Here is a 17,819-nt window from a genome sequence, read left to right as displayed (position 1 = left end):
TCAGCGCTTCATCAGAACGAAAAGTTCCAGGATACATACAGTACGAGCACTCTAGCTTGGTGTTGCACTAAGGAACCGATCCGATGCCTTGTGGCTTCCCTAGTTTTTTTCCCTGATGTTTTGCGGCATCGTGCTTGCTTGGCGCCTTTTCCTAGCATAATATTTTGGCCACGGACATCCTCCTGCAGATCCATCTCTTTCGGCGCAGTGGCCTGGTCTAAGCTTGTCAGTGGTCGCACCTCTAATCACTTGCGTACTTATTTTCTGACGGCGGTGGGCGTATGAACTGCCCGCTACCGAAATCCAACACGGTTCAATTAGAACCAAGTTCTGATTTCTTCGATTTCTGAGCCGGCCCGATTTCTTCGTGAAAAATATGCCCGATATGAAATTTTTGCTGGCCTCCCTTGTGACCAACGGAAGTGGAATAGTGTTCGCGCCTTATCACCTCAGGCGAACTGTAGGGGCGTGTGTCCACATTCTCACCTACTCCATCAGACCTCATGGAAACGCTCTGTGCGCCGGCGTTGGTGGGCGCTCCGGGGGGGTGGGGGGGGGGGCATATAGAGCTATATCGACCTGTCCTTGACTATCCTTCATGTCTGCTGCTCAGAGGACTGCTATAATCACAGGGGCGGCCCAAGGTGTTGGCAAAGCGATTGCACTACGCTTGTCCATCGATGGCTGTCAGGTTGTAGTCAGCGACTTGGCGGCTCAGAAGTCACTTCTCGATCTCTTGGTCTCTGACATAACCCGAACTGGTCACACTGCGATTGCAGTTACGGCTGATATATCGATAGAGAAAGACATGGAAGATCTTGTTGCTGAAGCTGTGGCGCGTTTTGGGTCCCTCGATATAATGGTATGTTGAGCGCCACTACGCCACGTATCTGTATGCACGCTAAACTTAATCAGGTTGCGAATGACGGTGTCGCTGCGCAAAGTTCTCGCACTATCCTGGATAGTAAGCCGCTAGCATTGAACTAACTCCATTGTAAACTGACTTCCGGCTCGATTCACAGCATCTATCGAGGAGTGGGGGACTCGTTTTCGGCCCCAATATCAAGAGTGAGACTTCATTCATTTTGTCCTTTCCACCACACCTACATAAACTAGGCACGTTGATATGCTACAAAACGGCCGCGAAGGCCATGATCAAGCAAAACAGAGGAGGTAGAATCATCGGCACATGCTCTCTACTCGAGAAACCAAGTGAGCTTGGTTTGACCTGGTGTCTGTACCAACACGACTGACGTTTTAAAGACCGTAACACTCTTGGTACCAACAAGGTTGCCATACGAGGCCTAACCCAGATTGCTGGTACATCGACGTCGTTTATTATTCATGCGCTCTGATTGTTCTAACCTTCTTCCCGCTCAGCCTGTGAGTGGGCAAAATATGGTATCACAGTCAATGGATACGCACCCGGTGTGACAGATACACCTCTCCGTGCGTGCCCTGTCCAACGAAGAACTCTGAACGAAGGGCCAACACTTTTGACCTAGTTCTACAAATGGATGCTCGACTTGCAGATTTACTACATGCAGGTCCTGGAGCATACGTCGAGATAATGAAAGCTCAAATGTCTTTCGGAAGAGTCGCTCAACCTGAAGAGGTCGCTCGCGTTGTCTCATTTTTGGCTTCAGAAGAGGCCGCCATCGTAACAGGCAGGTACTTTCATGCTCTAATTGTCGCTGTCACACATGAGCCATTAACGTACGCCTTAGGGCAGACTCTTATAGTTGACAGTGAGTTCTGTCTGCTTCTTCCTGAAGGACCCTGTAGTAACCCTAATGTCACTGACCAGCTCCGTTCCAAATGTTAGCAATAATGATTCGCTGACGACTCTACTCAGTCTGTGGCAAGCGTCTTCCAGAAGGTTTAAGGACTCCAACGAATGCGAGCGATGTATAACTTTATGCTTCAGTGTGCTGGAAGGCTGGGTCGGTCCCTCGGTAGTTCGATCTCGGCGACGTATACCATTATCTTGTGGTAAATAATAGTCGACACAAGTACTATGTCGGTCTTCAGCTTCAGCTCTTATTTGATGGTGAAAAAGATCGGCCTTATTTCCCTACCCGAGACTTCGGTATCGCGTCGCTGAGACTTTATATGGACTCCGGAGGACGTTAACACAGAGTCTGCAATCAATATCATGATATGGACTGTATCAAATTGACGAACAACTACCTTCCGGAGGGCGATTTCCTTTCCGAAGAAGTCGACCAGACTTTGATGCTCGGAGTTCCTCGAGATTGAAGAGCAGCCGCGTTACCAGCATTTGTCCAGCATGGGCCTCTCACCGTTGCAATCACGCTCTAATACACGCTTTCGGCCTGATCATCTCGATACTCTTCTGGCGAAAGGGAGTCACAAAAAATCGCTAATACTAATCAACCGTAGCACACAGCGTCTCATTGTTCCTACTCGACCATCCATGTGGACCTTTGAAGTCTGGAATTCATCAAAGTCAGCGCTTCATCGAAACGAAAAGTCCCAGAGTACATACAATTTGCATACAGTATGCTCGCCGTCAAGCACGGGGACGTACTTCATAATGAACTTCGAGAGCGGATTACGCAAAATTCGGGTATTTGAAACTTGGTGAGGCCGTTTGAGCTTATATATGGTGAAACTCAATTTCCAGTCCGCTTCACTCATAACAAACTACTACTGCCCTCTTCATCGTGGACCGGCTGAAGGTATCGTCCAGATATTAAATTATCTTCCTGAGAACCTCATCGATAGACTCCATATTGTTCAATAACCTTCGCCATGATTCATTCCTCGGTTTATCCCGACAGAACTCTAAGAAGACCATACTTTCCGGATTGCCCCGGCTACTGGTGGGGTCACGAAATTACGAATGACAATGATATACATGCGTCATCTAAAGGCTGTATTGCACACACGGTCCAAGACGATTTCCTGAGAGTTTGTTCTACTCCTTGTCATCGGCAGATAATTTTGAAGCTAGGAGATGCAACGTCGGCCTCCTTCGAAAGTTGACTGAAGGTCGCAACATCCGTTTTGATGTTCATAAAAAAGTCTAGAAGGCCTGGACAGAAATACATACAGTGGTGAGAAGCCTGATGTGTATGTTTAGAGCCCAAATCAGGAGACCTAGATGGACGCAAATCTTGCACCATGATGTATAGATGCGTTGCAAACCACGCGCCTTAAGTCAAAATGTGCTGGGATCTCGTTTCAGGAGTCGACAATGTAAACTTACTTTCGAGTCGTTATTACGCAAAAATGGGTGCCGCGTGACTGTGGCTTGTAAGTTGCACTTAGAAGTATTGGCATCTAAAAAAATATCGTCAGCTTAGTCGAGACGGCGTAGCTAGTGCAGTCCTTACTTATGTAACTTGTCATTGGCCGGCTGTTGGCTTCCATTTCAAACCGGACATCGTGGTCAACGCGAGGATGAGAACGCCGCCAGTTCCTAATCTATGCCGCGCCCTAGAAGCAAAATCACAGTCTAAACCCCTTCACTGTTCATTGACTTCGTGAAGAATCGTCCTAGACCGTTGTCCAAGAACCCGTAACGAGTCCTCAAGCACAATCACATCTTGAACACGCGGCTTCTATAGTGGCGTTTGAGCTTCCAAAGTTTGGCCAATGTGACGGAGAAAAGCCATCGACAGATGGTGTACACGCCTACTTCATGAACGTTTGCAGCTAACAAGCCGGCTGTCGCCTCCGATGCTGCATAGAAGAAAAGTGAGAATTCTCATGACGAAGAAATACGTTCACGAGCCATCAACGAGCGTGTCGATAGTCATTAAGCACGTTGCATAGAGTAAGGCGTACGACGTGACAGGGGAAATAGGAATTTTGAATGAACAATGCACGGAGTGCACGCCCCTTGTTGCGGACACTCGTCAAACGCCAAGTCCACACGGTCATGCTCACTTATAAAGGTGGCCTCCTGGCCCCCCATACAGCATTCCAGTCCTTGGAAAGCCTCGTGTTCCCTAGAAAAAATTCCTGTCCAAAATGCCTAACGTCATCGGAGTCATCGTTCTTGCCCGCAACGGCGACAGGCTTGGTTACGTCCAAGACCCATTCACCTATTTATCCTCCTCGACGCACCTCACTCCTCTAGGCGCTGTCCAGTCCCACCAGCTCGGTTCCTACCTTAGGTCAACCTACCTCAATCCGTCGTCCCCCTCTTACATCACCGGACTTAACCCCGACCTCGCTAATCCCAAACAGATCAAAGTTCGGGCCAAAGCCGGCGGAGAAGGCGACCCGGTCTTTGACTCTACCATCGCGGTTCTCCAAGGTCTCTTCCCACCCACTCTGCGCAATTCCATCGTTCTCGCTAACGAGAGCGTCGTCACCGCGCCGCTTGGAGGGTACCAGTATGTACCCGTGGAGACTGTAGAGCCAGGAAACGACAGGTCTCTCGAGCCATGGACGTCCTGCCCCGCGTTCCTCAAGCACATCGCGCACGTCTACGAGTCTGACGAGTTCAAAGCCAAGGAAACGGAAGCCGCCACCGTAGGGTTCTTTGACACGGTCAAGGACTACGTCTTTGGTCGCGAGCGAAGCTTGGTGAACATTGTAAGTTTCCCTAGTTCCCGGCATGTCTGACGCACGCTAACACGATCGACGGGTTAGTGGAATATCTACGACTTCATGCAAACCCAACTCACATACAACCGAACGTACGCCTACCGCCTTCCTCCGACACTCATTAACACTGCCCGTGCTCTCGCCAACTTCCATGAAGATGCAGTGTTCTCCGACGCCCACATCAGCGGTATCGGCAACATCGCTGCTCGCACTCTTTTGCATACCATCATTGCTTCTCTCGAGCGCATCGCCTTCGACGGAGACCCGTTGCAGTTCCTCCTCATCGAGTCATCCTACCACCCCTTCATCTCCCTCTTCCACGCGACCGACATCGTTGAGACGTTCCCAGAACTGAAGGCTATCCGTGAGTTACTTCGCCCTCGAGTCGCAACTTGTTGACCAAGCCAATCCACAGCGGACCCTGCCTCTAGTTTGATGATCGAGCTCATCCGCGGTGCGCCCCCCGATACACGCGATTTCCTCCGCTTCAAGTTCACCAACGGCTCGCACCCCGCCCAGACCGTGCATGTCTTCGGCCACAGAGGGGATATCCCGCTCACAGAGTTCATCTACAAGACACAGGACGTTGTAATCTCGAATAACCGTCAGTGGAGGGAGGTCTGCACCGCCAACTCCGCTTCCACGTCTGTCTTTTCCACGGAAAACTTGAACGTCAACGCGCTCTTGGCTCTGGGCGTGTTCATCTTTGCCTTGCTTGCGCTTGGCTTTTCGTATAAATGGAAGGCAAACAAAAAGAGGGGTGTCAAGCTCGCGGGTGAAGAGGTGAGTCCTTGCAATGTGTACGGGTACGGTTCGTGCGGCAGTGGTGTAGGACCTGCACACTTCATGACCTCTTCGTCGCATACTGACTTGTACTTTCCATAGACGACCCTCCAAGTGGCAGAGAAAAACCTTGGCACTGTTAGGTTCGTCTAAAGTGACGGTGTCGACAATGGATTCTGGACTGTAAACAATTACTTGTATAAGGACTAGCTCTGGTCTGGTTACCTCTTTACGCACATTTATCATATACAATCGTCATGATCGTCACGAGGAATTCATTATCTTGCATCTACTGCCGATTGCCGTATTATGTGGACGGCTTGACTAAAGGTTTGCCTTTCTCCATGTTGCTGTTCATTATGAACAATCGGTGCTCTCCGAAACGGTGTCCCACTCAAACTGAAGCTTCAGATGATCCTCCAACTGCATCTGCACAGCTCCGAAGCAGTCTGAACTGAGCAACCTGGGAAACTCTTTTCTTTGCAACACCCTTTCCGCAAACAACATCCAGCATGCCTTGCATACCCCTCTTTGGAGTGCCCACGCACACAATTGGACCAGTTCATCGGGCACGTGAGGTAGGAATACACGGGCGACATTTGGAGCACCAAAGAAGCTTGTAAGAGCCACACCGAGATGCAGACTGCTTACTTGAACTGAACGAAGGTCTTTTCGGGACCACATCGCTCGCATCAGTGATGAAGATAAATAGCAAACAAACTGGAACACACGTGTTCTCCTCCAATGTCCAGCCAAGATGTGTCCCGCATTGTTCACCAGCACATTAACCCCACTGTCCAGTCCAAGCATCTCTGGACCCTTATCTTTGAGATTAACTAAGTAACTGATAGATAGATAGATTAAGCTTAAGCTGTTGCGATGACCTTTTTTCCTTGCACAAGGGCTGCAAGAGCAAGGCCTCGTCCGATACCGGCCCTACACCGATACGACTGTTAGCATTAGAAGGCTGGTTCATGACTAAACGTACAGTTCCAGTGATGACCCAGACAAGTTTGAGGGATATGTTGCTGTTGGCGTGGTCCTCCTTCACTGCCGCCTTGATATCGTAATCCATGGAGGGAACTTAGTCATATTCCATTCGAGTATCCAAAGGAAACCCCGTCAGAGTCAGTGTTGACATGGACCAGGATAGAGAAGATGTGTGCCGAGAAAAGAAAGGCACCCAAGGAAAATCAGCTATAATCAGGCTATCCAAGGCGCGACATAGGACTGATATCTGCAAACTGGTCGCGTTTGAAGAGCAGCATGAACCTATCATTTCTTAGGGAGAATGAATAAATGACCAGGAGCGCCGGAGTCGGTATTGTCGTGGTGGTGGAAGATAAGAGTTTAAGCCTTCCCACGCCAAGTGCTAGTGATCTTTCAATTTATTATTATTGTTATTTTATTCTTTGTGGAACGTTTGGCATACCTTCGTACACCCTGCTCAGCAGAAGCCTTCCGACAAGCAGAATGGCGCGTCAAGGACGCTGTACTTAGGCGGACGTTCGCAGAGCTATAAGAGCGTTGTCTCGTCGTATGAACTGAGGAAAGCTGGTTTCGCGAAGGGTGACAAGTTTCCAAGCAAAAAGAATTTGGGCATCCAGGACTCTAGTCTCAGCGCGCAATCCGAAGACACCCTTGTATGTCATATATCATAACGAATGAGATCCCTGTCAAACTTTCGAAATCTAGGCGCCACCACGAAGATGTCTACGAACTTTACGTATGCATGTTTGAATAGCGGTATGGAGATCTATAGTACATGAATGACAATATCAAGCAACAAAAATGATAGCTGCTCAGGCATATCATGATAATAACAGAAATCAGAAGATGAATAGTGACTCTCTTTCTTGGGAGGAGTGACCTTGTCGACGAGATCAATCTGTTGGAAAGGCACCAATATCCGAGACTGTAAAGTATCTGCTCTACCGATATGCAACGGACTTGTCCAGAATACAGGTGATGTCCCTTACTGAGCCAAGAGTGCTGCGGTCATAAGACCGCTATAGGGTGTCTCGATGAGTGGACATATGCGAACAGTGATGAAGAGGGTCAGGAACTGCGGGATTTTTCCGTTCAAGAGTACGGGATAGGTTGGGATAGCATTCACCACTACAGCACTCATCTAAAGGAAGACAACAACATTCCTGAACCTCGCTGTATTCTTCATCACACCCTCGTACACGTACTCGGCGTAGCCTCCATCATGACTAAATCCAGTGTAGGCGGCATGCTTACATGTCCAGAACTCGCCCTGGCGGCAATTGTCGCGACGATTACAAAATCCGCCGTTCCAGCCGATGCCTGCCAAGCCGTTGAGTTTGAAGCGCCCAGAGTCACCATCCTTCGCCTTGATGTCTGACCCGATTCCTGCGATCCGTCCAACAACTTCATGTCCTGGAACTCTAGGGTATTGTAGGCCAGGCCATGAGCCGTTTTTCACAAAATGATCCGAGTTACAGATACCAGATGCGTGAACACGGATGAGAATCTCGTTGGGTCCGGGGTCGCGGATGGAACAAGTTACGACCTCCCAAGGAGAGCCAGGTTTAGGGCATTGAACTACAGAATTATTAGTGGTTTAATGAGTAAGTAAAAAAGTAGGCTACGCACCTGCTTTGTAGGTCTGGGGGATGCTAGCCATTGTAGAGTCAAGTTGTAAAAATCGATGCCATGGTAGTTTTGTGATAATCCTGGGACATAATTCAAGGTCAGGAATTTATATCAATTCGACATGGTCTGCGAAAGGTCGCAGTTGTTATCCCCGATGCTTTCCGAATACAATGAGGTCGGAACTTGGGACCGTCTTCTTCGCCCAGAGAGAAGCCAATCCGGGGTGGAAAAATCGTATCACATGACCTTGACTTATCCTGAAACGGAAGAAGTACCACTTGCACCCCACTCATCCCCGGATTCTGAACTACGGGAAGTTCTTCACTTGGCCGACCTGCTCGGCGGAAGATTATGAATGTTGTTGCAGTACCCCACCAATTTGAACTTCTTCATAAGCAAGGCTTTGGGATCAGGAGTTTATGGGCGCCCTTTCCTCCAGTTTATGGCGGTTGAGGCTATTTCGGGGATCTCGGATTGGCTTCGACGCTTTGCATCGTCCCCCAATGCTCAACACTTATTTCTTCGATACGGGGGCGAAAGATGATATGCAAAGGTGTTAGCTCAGCATTTATTTTCTGTGGGCATTGCGTTGCAAGCCTGTGCTTGGGCGATGCTAACTCGCCGCTTCGCCTGATGCGTCGGATTTCCCATAGCGTTAACCTTGACCTTGAGTCATGGGACGAACAAATCTTTTTCCATTTGGCTAGCAACACATGTGCGTAAACCCGATATTTCGCACTTCATGACAATACCTTTTCCTCATCCTTCCAAACGGTCATGGGTTCTCGTCCTTCCCTGAACTCAACATGATACATAAGGGGGTCGTATTCTTCTGCATTTGTCGTCGCATTAACCATGCTCATCGTGATAGCCATGCTCTACTGTGTGCTCTTGGCCGCTTCAGCCCCCGAAGTCCAACTGGGCAAGACCAAGCTCGTTGGAAGAGATCTTACAGGGCTACAGGTGGGACTTCTTTGGAGGTAAGCCAGCATACCATGCAGCGATGCTCAAGGCTAAGACATTGGCCAGGGATTCCATTCGCTGAACCTCCGGTTGGCGCCTTGCGCTTAGAGCGCCCCGTATTGAAAACGGACATTGATACCGATGAATTCGACGCCCAAAATTTTGGACTAGCCTGTTTACAGGAGGTAGGCATTTCTGCTTCATATCTGCGATTTTATCTTGATGGCAGAAATGACAGGGCCTTGAAACCGATGCGATGTCGGAGGATTGTTTGACTATCAACGTATTTCGTCCGACAGGGGTGTCTTCTGAGGACTCATTGCCCGTGATGTTCTGGTAGAATCATGTTTTTTGCGCATGTGGTCTTTGCGCTAATGGTGCCGAAGGACCTATGGTGGCGGTTTCTTTGAAGGCGCGTCGTCGTCGTTCAATGGAAGTAATCTCGTTGCACAGAGCGTTACTAGAGTAAAGTTTCGCGTTACATCTACGTCTTTGTGGTTAATTGCTTCCAGGGTACTCCTGTCGTCTATGTGAACTACAATTATCGGTTAGGGCCATTAGGTTTCCCTCAAGGACAGGAGGCTGCCGACCGAGGACAGCTCAACCTCGGAGTCAGAGATCAACTAGCTGCCCTGGAATGGGTTCAAGAGAATATTGGTTTGTTCGGTGGCGACAAAACCAAGGTTCGTGAATTCATTATTTGCTGATTCTCTTGGATAGCGAGTTTGAATAGGTGACAATTTTCGGAGAAAGTGCTGGAGCCATGTTGACAAATCTCCTTTTTCTCAACTCCTTGATCTCTAACTTAGCTCGGGCTGCGGTAAGCATGCAATGGTTTCACGGAAGTTTTTATTCTGAGTCACTGCTTAGATCTTCGAGTCTGGCGCTTCGTCCTCGCCCGTAACTTATAATGCATCCACACGAGAATCTTCCTGGCGGAACTTTGTAGCAGGGACACCAGGCTGCGAGTCTATCGCTGGTACGCAGAATACTTTTGACTGCCTGCAGGCGGCGAATTCGTCTGCTATATATCAAGGACTTGTGGAGGCCTTTGCGTTGGCCATCGAAGGATTTCCTTTTGATCCTGCATTGGACGGTCCCTTCGGTCTTTTACCCGATCTGCCGTCACGTCTTTGGGCAAAGGGCGAGTTTGCCACGCTTCCCTTCATATCAGGCACGAACCTAGATGAAGGTGTGATATGAACTCTTTACCCAGTCCAAGCTCAATGTTGATGCATGTTAGGAACGCTCTTCTTGCCGACAAATCGCAGCTACACCGATGAGGACATCAAAGATTACATGACAGCCACCTACTCACCTTACCCACCTTACCTCTCTGATGATATCCTGGACCGACTTCTCGAACTGTACCCTGACGACCCATCCTTGGGCTCGCCGTATGGCACCGGAAATGAAACTTTTGGATTGCCTTCAGGCTTCAAGAGAGTGGCTGCGATGAGTTAGCCTCGCTCCTTGTACCCAATATAATTCCCTCAATCGTCTATTTTAGGCGGGGACTTGACCTTTGACGCTCAGCGCCGCACATGGACACAGACCGCTGCACAAGCAGGCGTGAAAGCTTACGGATACCAATTCACGCAGAATGTCTCGTCGAACGCGGCTTACTTGGGAGGTAGGTCTCATTGTTCGTGAATCCATCCAACTTATACTAAGGTGATTGCCAGTTCCTCATGCGTCGGAACTAGACTTTATCTATGGACAATTGAACTCCTCCACGGAGCCCGCTTCGTCGATCTTGTTGGGCGAAATGATGGTCGACTATTGGGTTTCATTTGCTACGAGCTTGGATCTCAACGATGGCTTGGGAATATCTCGTGAGTGATTCTCATGCTGTCAGTTGAATGCTTATTGATCAATTGTCAGGTCCCAACTGGCCACAGTACACACCGGACAACGAGGTATGTTAGAACCATTCGTCGGGTTGTTTTCTCTCGCTGATCGTGGCCCCAGGTGCTCTTACAATTGCATGGTGGTAATACGACCGTCATTCCGGATAATTATCGGAAGGAACAAATTGAGTTCCTAAGAGATAACGCTGTCGCTTTTCGCCGGTAAGCCAGTGTCTCTATACGATCTCTGTATCTTTTCGTTCAAATCCAAGCGTATATCTTCTTGGCTTTATTGCTGAGTGGTGTTGACTAAGAAAGAGAATCACATGAACATTTTTGGACTCTCTCCGCGAGTGCCCGCTGAAGACAGATATAAGAGTTGTTGAAGGGACACGAGACTTCTCCGAAGGTATACTCGATCATCACACGGACGCTGATGCACCCAAGATTCGAGACGTGATTCGGTGTTGACGCCAAACATGGACTTGATATAGGAAAGGGTGGTCACGACGTCGGTTTGGGAAGAAGCACCGATGTACGGGGTAAAGAACCATGTGCGTTCTGTCTCAACTGCTTTGGCATACCCACGGTGTATTGATATTGCAGAGAAAGTTAAGATCATTGGGCTCGATGTTTGCAACCGACGTTAGACATCTGTCAGAAAGAGATGTGTGTGTGTCACATCCAAGGAGGGTAACAGATACTGCCGGAGACGAGGACTAGAGTTGATCTATTCAAATACCTGGCTTTCCCTAAAACCTTTAAAGCTGCCTTGTCAATCGGTAGGTTGTGCTATCACGATGCTCTTTTGGTCGATTCCTGAATTCGTCCAACAATGGGACGGTCCCTCTTAAGTGGCACAAGTAGACTCGCACACAAAAGACAGGGAAGCCGGTCCGTCTATCGCCCTGAGAATCAGAACGAATTGCGGGAACCGCTACAAATCAAAATTACTAAGCACGGACGGAATACTTGAATCGTACACTTATTTATAAATGTCTCAACCTTCTTATTTTTTTGTCTGATACAACAAATGCTCCTCGAAGTATACCTCGATCTCGCGCGACAAGTCGACCAAACCTTAGTGTTGCGCAGTCTCGGTGTAGCCACCGTGTTTCTGCTTGCGCTCCAACTTCGAAAGGCCTTAATCTCTAGAGAGAAGGTAAGTTGTTACGCGAATTTCGTCCCGGTACATGCTGACATCGTCTCAGTTGAAGTCAATTCCTACGGTCGGGTCATCTGGTATCATCGGGTCATGGATAGACGCTTTCCAGTTCGTTTTCCACGCAAAGGAAATCATCGAAGAGGGTCATAGAATGGTCTGTATCGGCTCTGCTCTCAATCTGCGAATTGACTCATTGTGAACAGTATGGATCAGTGTTCAAAGTACCCTTGCTCGATAGATGGACGGTTGTGGTTAGCGGAGCAGAGAAGATTAATGACCTTCGAAAGGCGTCAGTGGAAGAACTGGCTTCCATAGTCATGAGTGAAGACGTGAGTGTTCTGTCTTGTTTGCGAGTTCTATGGCGAGGTTTACGACAACCAGATGGACTATACTTTTGGCCGCTACATCAGGATTGACCCTTACCACTTGGATGTTGTACGAGGCGCCTTGACCCGCAACATTGGTACTTGCTTTGCGGACGTTCAGGATGAGATTAAAGCGGCTTTCAGAGACAATATACCGATTACTGAAGGTGCGAAGATTTACCGTGTTTTCGGCTACTCAGATGAACGTTACTGCAGACTGGATTGAGATACCTGCATACGAAACTATTTTGCAAATTGTATGCAGAGCTAGCAACCGGATGTTTATCGGGCTGCCTCTCTGTGAGTGTCCTCTTCCGTGTCGACTCTTGATCCTTGTTGATACAAACACGTTCTTGAGGCCGGAACCGCGATTATATTAAACTCAATATCAACTACACCATTGAAATCTTTACTTTCGCTCGTATTATTAACATTCTCCCTACGGTCCTGAAGATGTAAGTTATTCTAGTTCAGTACTGTTCAGACCGTCACTGTATATGATTTAGAATCGGGAGTGCTATCTTCACTCCTCGCAGGCGAGCTGTAGCCAAGGCAGAAAAATTACTTGGCCAAACCATTCGGGAGCGACTGCACCAGGAGGATGTCCATGGCAGACATTGGCCGGGAAAACCAGTAAGGAAGTTTGATAAACATAATTTCATTCAGTTTTTGTCTCACACAACGGCAGAATGATCTCCTCTCGTGGCTGCTCGACATAACTCATGGTGATGAAAGAAGGCGTACAGTAAAAGATCTAAGTACTAGGGTGCTCTCTTTGAATACGGCAGCCATCCATACGACGTCTATGGTATGTCGAATTACACATCCAAGAGCAACAGCTGATTGGGCCCCTATAGACGTTTACTACTGCCCTGTACGCATTGGCTGCGCATCCTGAATATGCTGAAACTCTTCGAAACGAGATTGAATCTGTCATCAGAGAGGAAGGATGTACGAAAGCTGCAATGGGAAAGATGAATCAGCTCGACAGCTTTGTGAAGGAAGCTCAGAGAGTGTATGGGACCATGGGTGTCTGTGAGTCGTCTTTCTATTTGTTACATTAATATTTTCTGACCATTGAGCATAGTCGGGATGCAACGTACGACTCGGAAGGACTTTGTATTTTCGGACGGGACAGTAGTTCCCGCTGGGTATCAAATCGTTGTGGCCGCTTTGTCCACACATACAGACGAAGTGCGTGCGAGCTTTACTGTCATAGCAGTCCTTCTCATCAGTTTCCTGTGCAGGAGAACTATGAAGACCCATTGGAATTCAAGCCGTGGAGGTTCTCTGAAATGAGACAACAAGAAGGCGAAGGTATCCGCCACCGTATGGCCACACCGAGTCTGGATTTCGTTTTCTTTGGCCATGGGCGGCCAGCATGGTGTGTACTATGGTCAAGCTCTCTGATAGTTCTCAGGTCGACGTTTGTTTCCAGCCCAGGCCGTTTTTTCGCTGTTAACGAGTTGAAGGCTCTCATGTCCCACGTTCTCTTGAACTTTGACGTGAAGATGGACAAGTTCCCTGAACCTATCTGGTTTTCCGATGCTCAAAGGCCAAATGAGAGCGGTAAGGTATTGTTCAGGAAGCGCGTATGTACCCCGTGAAGGTAAAGATCAAAGTATTTTTCGATACGGTTGAGTTGAGGCAGTGCCCAAAGTGTCTTATTTAAATAGTGATGTGAATCTAGCATCTAGCATCTATGTATCTATATATTTATCTCGTACGATTCTCTTATCAATCGTCTACCATAGCGATGTGTTTGTCGAACACCAACTATGCTTTCAGCTCCCCAAGTCCGAAAAATGGGAATACAAAGAAAGACCTGACGTCCCAAGATGGACCCATCATTCTCGCTAAATCCTAGCACCCCAGCTCACTTTCAACCTAAAAGAAAAGAAAACAACTCGGTATTTTGTCCCTCCGTTGCTTCCGCCTGCCAGTCTTGACCCAGGACATGGTATGCCCCGTGAGGCGGCCGGCAAAATTGTAGAGGTGATCATTTTTGGAGACCTGTGATGGTTTGACGTTCAGGAGGGTTCACGACCAAGCATTGTGGACGACGCTTACTCGTAATCGAGCCGCCGACCCCGTAATGTTCCAAGGAAAAATTCGTCTTCATTGACATGTGCACAGAGCATTGTGCCGACTCGCAGTCCACATGCTAGTCGAAGCGCACCACTCGCCTAAAGACCGGTGAAATGGAATGCGTACCCGGAGCGGTCATAAAGCATGGATGACCACGCGACAAAAAAAAGAAAGCGACGAACATGGAAATCGCAAGGATACATCGTTCGGTCCCGGGATGCACGAAGTCTACGTTGAACCTAATCTGTCATGGTCAGTCGCGCTGGCGCCGGTAGAGATTCGCGAATGCGTACATGAAACAGATCCGTTCCATGCAGGGGTTGCTCTATCTCTCCATTTCGTACTAGAGGGAAGAGTCGTGCGGGGAAAACGGTATGACAATTGATTGAAGGTGCAATTATTGCAAAATGAATAATATTCTTCGAATTGACGCTGGACCGGTCGGTTCAGCGTCCTCGTCCTTCCAATTTATGCCCAGTACATTCGCGCCAGTAACAGGTTTATTGAAGTGTGCCCTCTGCTAAATTGTTTCGGTACCGACTACAGGGTCCAGGTCAGTGGTTCCGCTTCATTAGGAGGGTCCGGCGGGAGGATGTAGCGTTCGTTCGGCGGCGGGAACGCAACAAACATTCGCTGACTCGAATGCTTCCACGTTTACGCGTGGTATCATATATGACCATGAGCAGAATACGGATTTCTCCCCTCAGTTGAATTGTTGCAGGTGGTCTTTGAGCGGGGTTCCTTTCTTACACAGCATGGGTATGTACACAACAGAGATAGCAACGGGCCGCGGCTGTGAAGCAGCTGTGTAAAGGAACAGCATCCTAAAGATGGTCCGAATGATGACTTCGACTTACGGAGGTGTGAATGCATCCCTGGAATGGAGGAGGATGCATAGCCGAGATACGAGAATGCCGTACAGCTCCGAATGCATTCCCTTCTGGGTTGCTGTGAAGGGAAAGCAAGGGCGCTTAGAGCCAGGAAATGGGACCTGATGAGAGAAATCAGTTTCCTTGGAAAAACTGACAGACACCAGTGGACGGGGAGAGTTATACGGTAAATGGTAGGCAATGGAGAGTTTCAAGAGGCGCAAATGGTAATATCCCCAGTCTGTGTGTCGCAGGTCTCTCGGTACTTTGAGGTGCATATCGGCGTGATAGATGATTCAATTGAATGATGTGACTCCCAGTCGAACCTAGACTGACACGAAGGACCGGAGAAGTGGAAGTTCCAGGTTGACTGCAAAATTTCGTTCCCAGGTGAGCGAACATTGTGTATTGTTATGGGTGGTTGTATGCCATGCCGTGATAGAGTTAGCCTCAAGGCAAGTTTCCAGCCGGAGGTGATCGTATAGACAATACCTTAGTATATTGCAGACGGAAGGTGCTGCTACGCCAGACCGGCCTCGTGCATCAGCTGATTGGCGCTATAGCAGAGCGTGACATGAGTTCTCCTGCTTGATGGTGACTCGTATGGCGACATTGTCATAGCTATGACTGTTCTTTTTTTCCCAGGAGGTTGGTTAGCAACAAGGAAAAGAAACGCCAAAGTGGACGATAACCCCAGTAATAAAGGTGTTTGTGGGACTTGCTATCCATGGAACAAAGAGCAGAAATACGGTTTTCAACCACGAGAGCCTAAAGAGGGCTGCGGAGTCTTTACGTATGTCCCTTGATCAGTTAATCAACGCCCAATGCAGCGGTTCCTACTACCTCTCGACAAGCAATTTTACGTCCGAAGGGGCCCTTGATGGAGAAAATATCGCGTGTTGAGAAAATTTGCGTCTGCGAGAGCTCCGGTCTGTAACGTATACTGACGACCTTGTTTGAGCCAAAGGGATACAAGGATGACCAAAGCAGGACGCCAATAGGAGGCTATTGGCAATGGCAACGCGAACGTAGACTTTGTCCATGTTCCCGATTTGGAGATCCGATTGTTGCACGCCCGAAAAGGAAACCAAAGAAAAAATCTGATCACGATCATTGTTCTATTCTGGATATTTGGTATGTGGGAGGCCGTATTTAACTGTTGGCAAGCGCGCTATCCCTCTTTACAGCACTCCCCCTTTCCCATCCTATCCTATCATCCTCAACCTCCCTTGAAAATTATGTTCCAAGTCGCGTCGTATCCAACTCCATTCAGCACGCTTCCTCAGCAACGTCAGCATTGCAGCTCCGTTCAGCTCCCTGCGACTTTGGCCCGCCCCCGTTATTCCGAAGTCTCTGCCAGCGCTATCGAGGCTGTGTCTCCTGAGCTCGCTGGCGTTCCCCCCGACTATATCCGAAGGAATTTGCGCTCCGAAGCACCACAGTACGTTTATTACCGCGTTGTCGGCCCGTTTTTTCCTCGCTGACAGTTATGTACAGAATGCTAGCAGGGATATCTGCTTTGGCGCCCTCCCATCTCCCCACCATTCTGTCGAAAAGCCATCTTCCGGGCGTGTTATCCGTCCCCATTCGCTCGCCGTCGCGCGCGTTCCCCACCCATGTGTTGGCTATCTCGTCTTCTAAGATTCCCTCAGAGCATTGTATGGTATTTCCTATACATGCTCTCGTCCTCGCGTCGCACTGCGCGCATCTCCCAGCGATCCCACCTGCTCATTCACAAGCCGGTCAATCGCTGGTCAAGCTCCCTGTTCTTCCCTTCGCCCTCCCTTCGCCGCAAGCATTCGGCATCATACACAACTTCATGTACACCCACCGCCTCGAGCCTGTCTTCAGATCGCTCCTCCCAGTCCCAACAGGTTTCTTCCAATCCATCTCACACGAGACGGTCCTCGATACTCTGGACGCCATGGGGACATGCATGCAACTGTCGGCCTACCTTTGCTCCCAGGAGCAGGGGGACTTGCAGAAGCTCACTACGCATGCTGTGCATGTTAAGGAGCTCTGGCAGGATATGATCGCTCTCGGCATCTACAGCACAGATTTGTGGGACGCTGTTGACCTTGCTTGGAGAATTGTGATTGGCGCGCTTACCATTGCCGCTAGGAACGCGAATTAATTTCGCACCACGTTATGCCTTTAATTTTCCTGGGCGCGTTTGTATCCAAAATATTGTTACTAATACCCTTGCATTATTCCACCAACCCCATATTTCTAGTATCGTTACTGTATTATTTTTTGTAGGACTTGATTTGAGTCGAACATCGATGTAGCCGTATACAGTTTCTCGAACATCTTCTATATATAGCCTTGCATTTTTTTTCACCCTTTTCATGCGTATAATCTGTGTAAATCCGTATAGACCAAAGCAAGACGTCGACTTCTCCCTCCTTATGGCACAACAAATTGATGGTTGTTCAGCTGATATGTACATGACGTCTCAGTTGCACGGAGAAATGAGGCCTGAAATGGACAAAGATCACGTAGAGGAAGCTGATACACGGGTCAGCCTTGACACGGC

The 17,819-nt window shown here is 48.7% G+C and overlaps 10 protein-coding genes across 10 annotated transcripts; 6 read left to right on the top strand and 4 right to left on the bottom strand.

Moving 5' to 3' along the window:
* Positions 1–568: 568 nt before the first annotated feature.
* Positions 569–2,136, top strand: BT62DRAFT_1076978 (acetoin reductase family protein). Its single transcript, XM_043179264.1, has 9 exons — positions 569–862; positions 916–964; positions 1,015–1,068; positions 1,117–1,212; positions 1,264–1,320; positions 1,381–1,449; positions 1,506–1,671; positions 1,728–1,748; positions 1,808–2,136. Exons 1-8 carry the CDS (start codon positions 599–601, stop codon positions 1,744–1,746), a joined length of 774 nt encoding a protein of 257 aa, XP_043038788.1. The 5' UTR covers positions 569–598; the 3' UTR covers positions 1,747–1,748; positions 1,808–2,136.
* A 47-nt stretch (positions 2,137–2,183) lies between these two features.
* Positions 2,184–2,870, top strand: BT62DRAFT_1076977 (uncharacterized protein; the record flags this gene model as incomplete). The annotated part of the gene is made up of 3 exons (XM_043179263.1): positions 2,184–2,590; positions 2,648–2,702; positions 2,749–2,870. Exons 1-3 carry the CDS (start codon positions 2,291–2,293, stop codon positions 2,868–2,870), a joined length of 477 nt encoding a protein of 158 aa, XP_043038787.1. The 5' UTR covers positions 2,184–2,290.
* A 309-nt stretch (positions 2,871–3,179) lies between these two features.
* Positions 3,180–3,909, bottom strand: BT62DRAFT_1006990 (uncharacterized protein; the record flags this gene model as incomplete). The annotated part of the gene is made up of 6 exons (XM_043177290.1): positions 3,180–3,194; positions 3,233–3,306; positions 3,360–3,450; positions 3,507–3,587; positions 3,629–3,708; positions 3,768–3,909. 6 exons carry the CDS (start codon positions 3,907–3,909, stop codon positions 3,180–3,182), a joined length of 483 nt encoding a protein of 160 aa, XP_043038786.1.
* Positions 3,902–5,542, top strand: BT62DRAFT_950895 (phosphoglycerate mutase-like protein). Its single transcript, XM_043188160.1, has 3 exons — positions 3,902–4,595; positions 4,653–4,945; positions 4,997–5,542. The coding sequence occupies exons 1-3, from the start codon at positions 4,000–4,002 to the stop codon at positions 5,464–5,466; spliced, it is 1,359 nt and encodes a 452-aa protein (XP_043038785.1). The 5' UTR covers positions 3,902–3,999; the 3' UTR covers positions 5,467–5,542.
* BT62DRAFT_933123 (uncharacterized protein) lies at positions 5,541–6,719 on the bottom strand. Its single transcript, XM_043186492.1, has 3 exons — positions 6,353–6,719; positions 6,096–6,300; positions 5,541–6,032 (listed from the first exon to the last, which is right to left on the bottom strand). The coding sequence occupies exons 1-3, from the start codon at positions 6,437–6,439 to the stop codon at positions 5,722–5,724; spliced, it is 603 nt and encodes a 200-aa protein (XP_043038784.1). The 5' UTR covers positions 6,440–6,719; the 3' UTR covers positions 5,541–5,721.
* A 737-nt stretch (positions 6,720–7,456) lies between these two features.
* BT62DRAFT_933122 (GroES-like protein) lies at positions 7,457–8,169 on the bottom strand. Its single transcript, XM_043186491.1, has 2 exons — positions 7,984–8,169; positions 7,457–7,932 (listed from the first exon to the last, which is right to left on the bottom strand). Exons 1-2 carry the CDS (start codon positions 8,012–8,014, stop codon positions 7,496–7,498), a joined length of 468 nt encoding a protein of 155 aa, XP_043038783.1. The 5' UTR covers positions 8,015–8,169; the 3' UTR covers positions 7,457–7,495.
* A 657-nt stretch (positions 8,170–8,826) lies between these two features.
* Positions 8,827–11,338, top strand: BT62DRAFT_1026018 (esterase 1). The gene is made up of 12 exons (XM_043178293.1): positions 8,827–8,946; positions 8,985–9,131; positions 9,185–9,282; positions 9,333–9,411; positions 9,459–9,629; positions 9,680–9,766; positions 9,817–10,138; positions 10,190–10,405; positions 10,457–10,579; positions 10,632–10,781; positions 10,831–10,865; positions 10,918–11,338. Exons 1-12 carry the CDS (start codon positions 8,839–8,841, stop codon positions 11,020–11,022), a joined length of 1,641 nt encoding a protein of 546 aa, XP_043038782.1. The 5' UTR covers positions 8,827–8,838; the 3' UTR covers positions 11,023–11,338.
* Positions 11,339–11,989: 651 nt separating this feature from the next.
* Positions 11,990–13,933, top strand: BT62DRAFT_897651 (cytochrome P450; the record flags this gene model as incomplete). Its single annotated transcript, XM_043183308.1, has 11 exons — positions 11,990–12,115; positions 12,165–12,296; positions 12,343–12,493; positions 12,543–12,626; positions 12,685–12,781; positions 12,833–12,959; positions 13,015–13,134; positions 13,184–13,361; positions 13,414–13,520; positions 13,574–13,710; positions 13,765–13,933. The coding sequence occupies 11 exons, from the start codon at positions 11,990–11,992 to the stop codon at positions 13,931–13,933; spliced, it is 1,428 nt and encodes a 475-aa protein (XP_043038781.1).
* Positions 13,934–14,392: 459 nt separating this feature from the next.
* On the bottom strand, positions 14,393–15,561 carry BT62DRAFT_1006983 (uncharacterized protein; the record flags this gene model as incomplete). The annotated part of the gene is made up of 5 exons (XM_043177289.1): positions 14,393–14,512; positions 14,597–14,653; positions 14,708–14,846; positions 15,272–15,405; positions 15,442–15,561. 5 exons carry the CDS (start codon positions 15,559–15,561, stop codon positions 14,393–14,395), a joined length of 570 nt encoding a protein of 189 aa, XP_043038780.1.
* An 858-nt stretch (positions 15,562–16,419) lies between these two features.
* On the top strand, positions 16,420–17,709 carry BT62DRAFT_933118 (uncharacterized protein). Its single transcript, XM_043186490.1, has 2 exons — positions 16,420–16,724; positions 16,781–17,709. Exons 1-2 carry the CDS (start codon positions 16,522–16,524, stop codon positions 17,415–17,417), a joined length of 840 nt encoding a protein of 279 aa, XP_043038779.1. The 5' UTR covers positions 16,420–16,521; the 3' UTR covers positions 17,418–17,709.
* Positions 17,710–17,819: the final 110 nt, after the last annotated feature.

This window comes from Guyanagaster necrorhizus, assembly GCF_019112545.1.
Source record: "Guyanagaster necrorhizus MCA 3950 unplaced genomic scaffold BT62scaffold_15, whole genome shotgun sequence".
Classification (NCBI taxonomy): Eukaryota; Fungi; Basidiomycota; class Agaricomycetes; order Agaricales; family Physalacriaceae; genus Guyanagaster; species Guyanagaster necrorhizus.
This window is presented reverse-complemented; position numbering and strand designations above follow the sequence as displayed.

Coding starts and splice junctions, on each gene's coding strand:
- BT62DRAFT_1076978 (XM_043179264.1), top strand. CDS start 599: ATGTCTGCTGCTCAGAGGACTGCTATAATCACAGGGGCGGCCCAAGGT. Junction 863..915: donor TTGGGTCCCTCGATATAATG/GTATGTTGAGCG, acceptor AAACTTAATCAG/GTTGCGAATGACGGTGTCGC. Junction 1,321..1,380: donor AGGCCTAACCCAGATTGCTG/GTACATCGACGT, acceptor CTTCCCGCTCAG/CCTGTGAGTGGGCAAAATAT.
- BT62DRAFT_950895 (XM_043188160.1), top strand. CDS start 4,000: ATGCCTAACGTCATCGGAGTCATCGTTCTTGCCCGCAACGGCGACAGG. Junction 4,596..4,652: donor TTCCCTAGTTCCCGGCATGT/CTGACGCACGCT, acceptor CTTCATGCAAAC/CCAACTCACATACAACCGAA. Junction 4,946..4,996: donor CCCAGAACTGAAGGCTATCC/GTGAGTTACTTC, acceptor GCCAATCCACAG/CGGACCCTGCCTCTAGTTTG.
- BT62DRAFT_933123 (XM_043186492.1), bottom strand. CDS start 6,439: ATGGATTACGATATCAAGGCGGCAGTGAAGGAGGACCACGCCAACAGC. Junction 6,301..6,352: donor TCTGGGTCATCACTGGAACT/GTACGTTTAGTC, acceptor GTATCGGTGTAG/GGCCGGTATCGGACGAGGCC. Junction 6,033..6,095: donor TGGACATTGGAGGAGAACAC/GTGTGTTCCAGT, acceptor GGTCCCGAAAAG/ACCTTCGTTCAGTTCAAGTA.
- BT62DRAFT_933122 (XM_043186491.1), bottom strand. CDS start 8,014: ATGGCTAGCATCCCCCAGACCTACAAAGCAG. Junction 7,933..7,983: donor CCCCCAGACCTACAAAGCAG/GTGCGTAGCCTA, acceptor ATAATTCTGTAG/TTCAATGCCCTAAACCTGGC.
- BT62DRAFT_1026018 (XM_043178293.1), top strand. CDS start 8,839: ATGCTCATCGTGATAGCCATGCTCTACTGTGTGCTCTTGGCCGCTTCA. Junction 10,406..10,456: donor CAAGAGAGTGGCTGCGATGA/GTTAGCCTCGCT, acceptor CGTCTATTTTAG/GCGGGGACTTGACCTTTGAC. Junction 10,580..10,631: donor GAACGCGGCTTACTTGGGAG/GTAGGTCTCATT, acceptor GGTGATTGCCAG/TTCCTCATGCGTCGGAACTA.
- BT62DRAFT_933118 (XM_043186490.1), top strand. CDS start 16,522: ATGTTCCAAGTCGCGTCGTATCCAACTCCATTCAGCACGCTTCCTCAG. Junction 16,725..16,780: donor TTGCGCTCCGAAGCACCACA/GTACGTTTATTA, acceptor AGTTATGTACAG/AATGCTAGCAGGGATATCTG.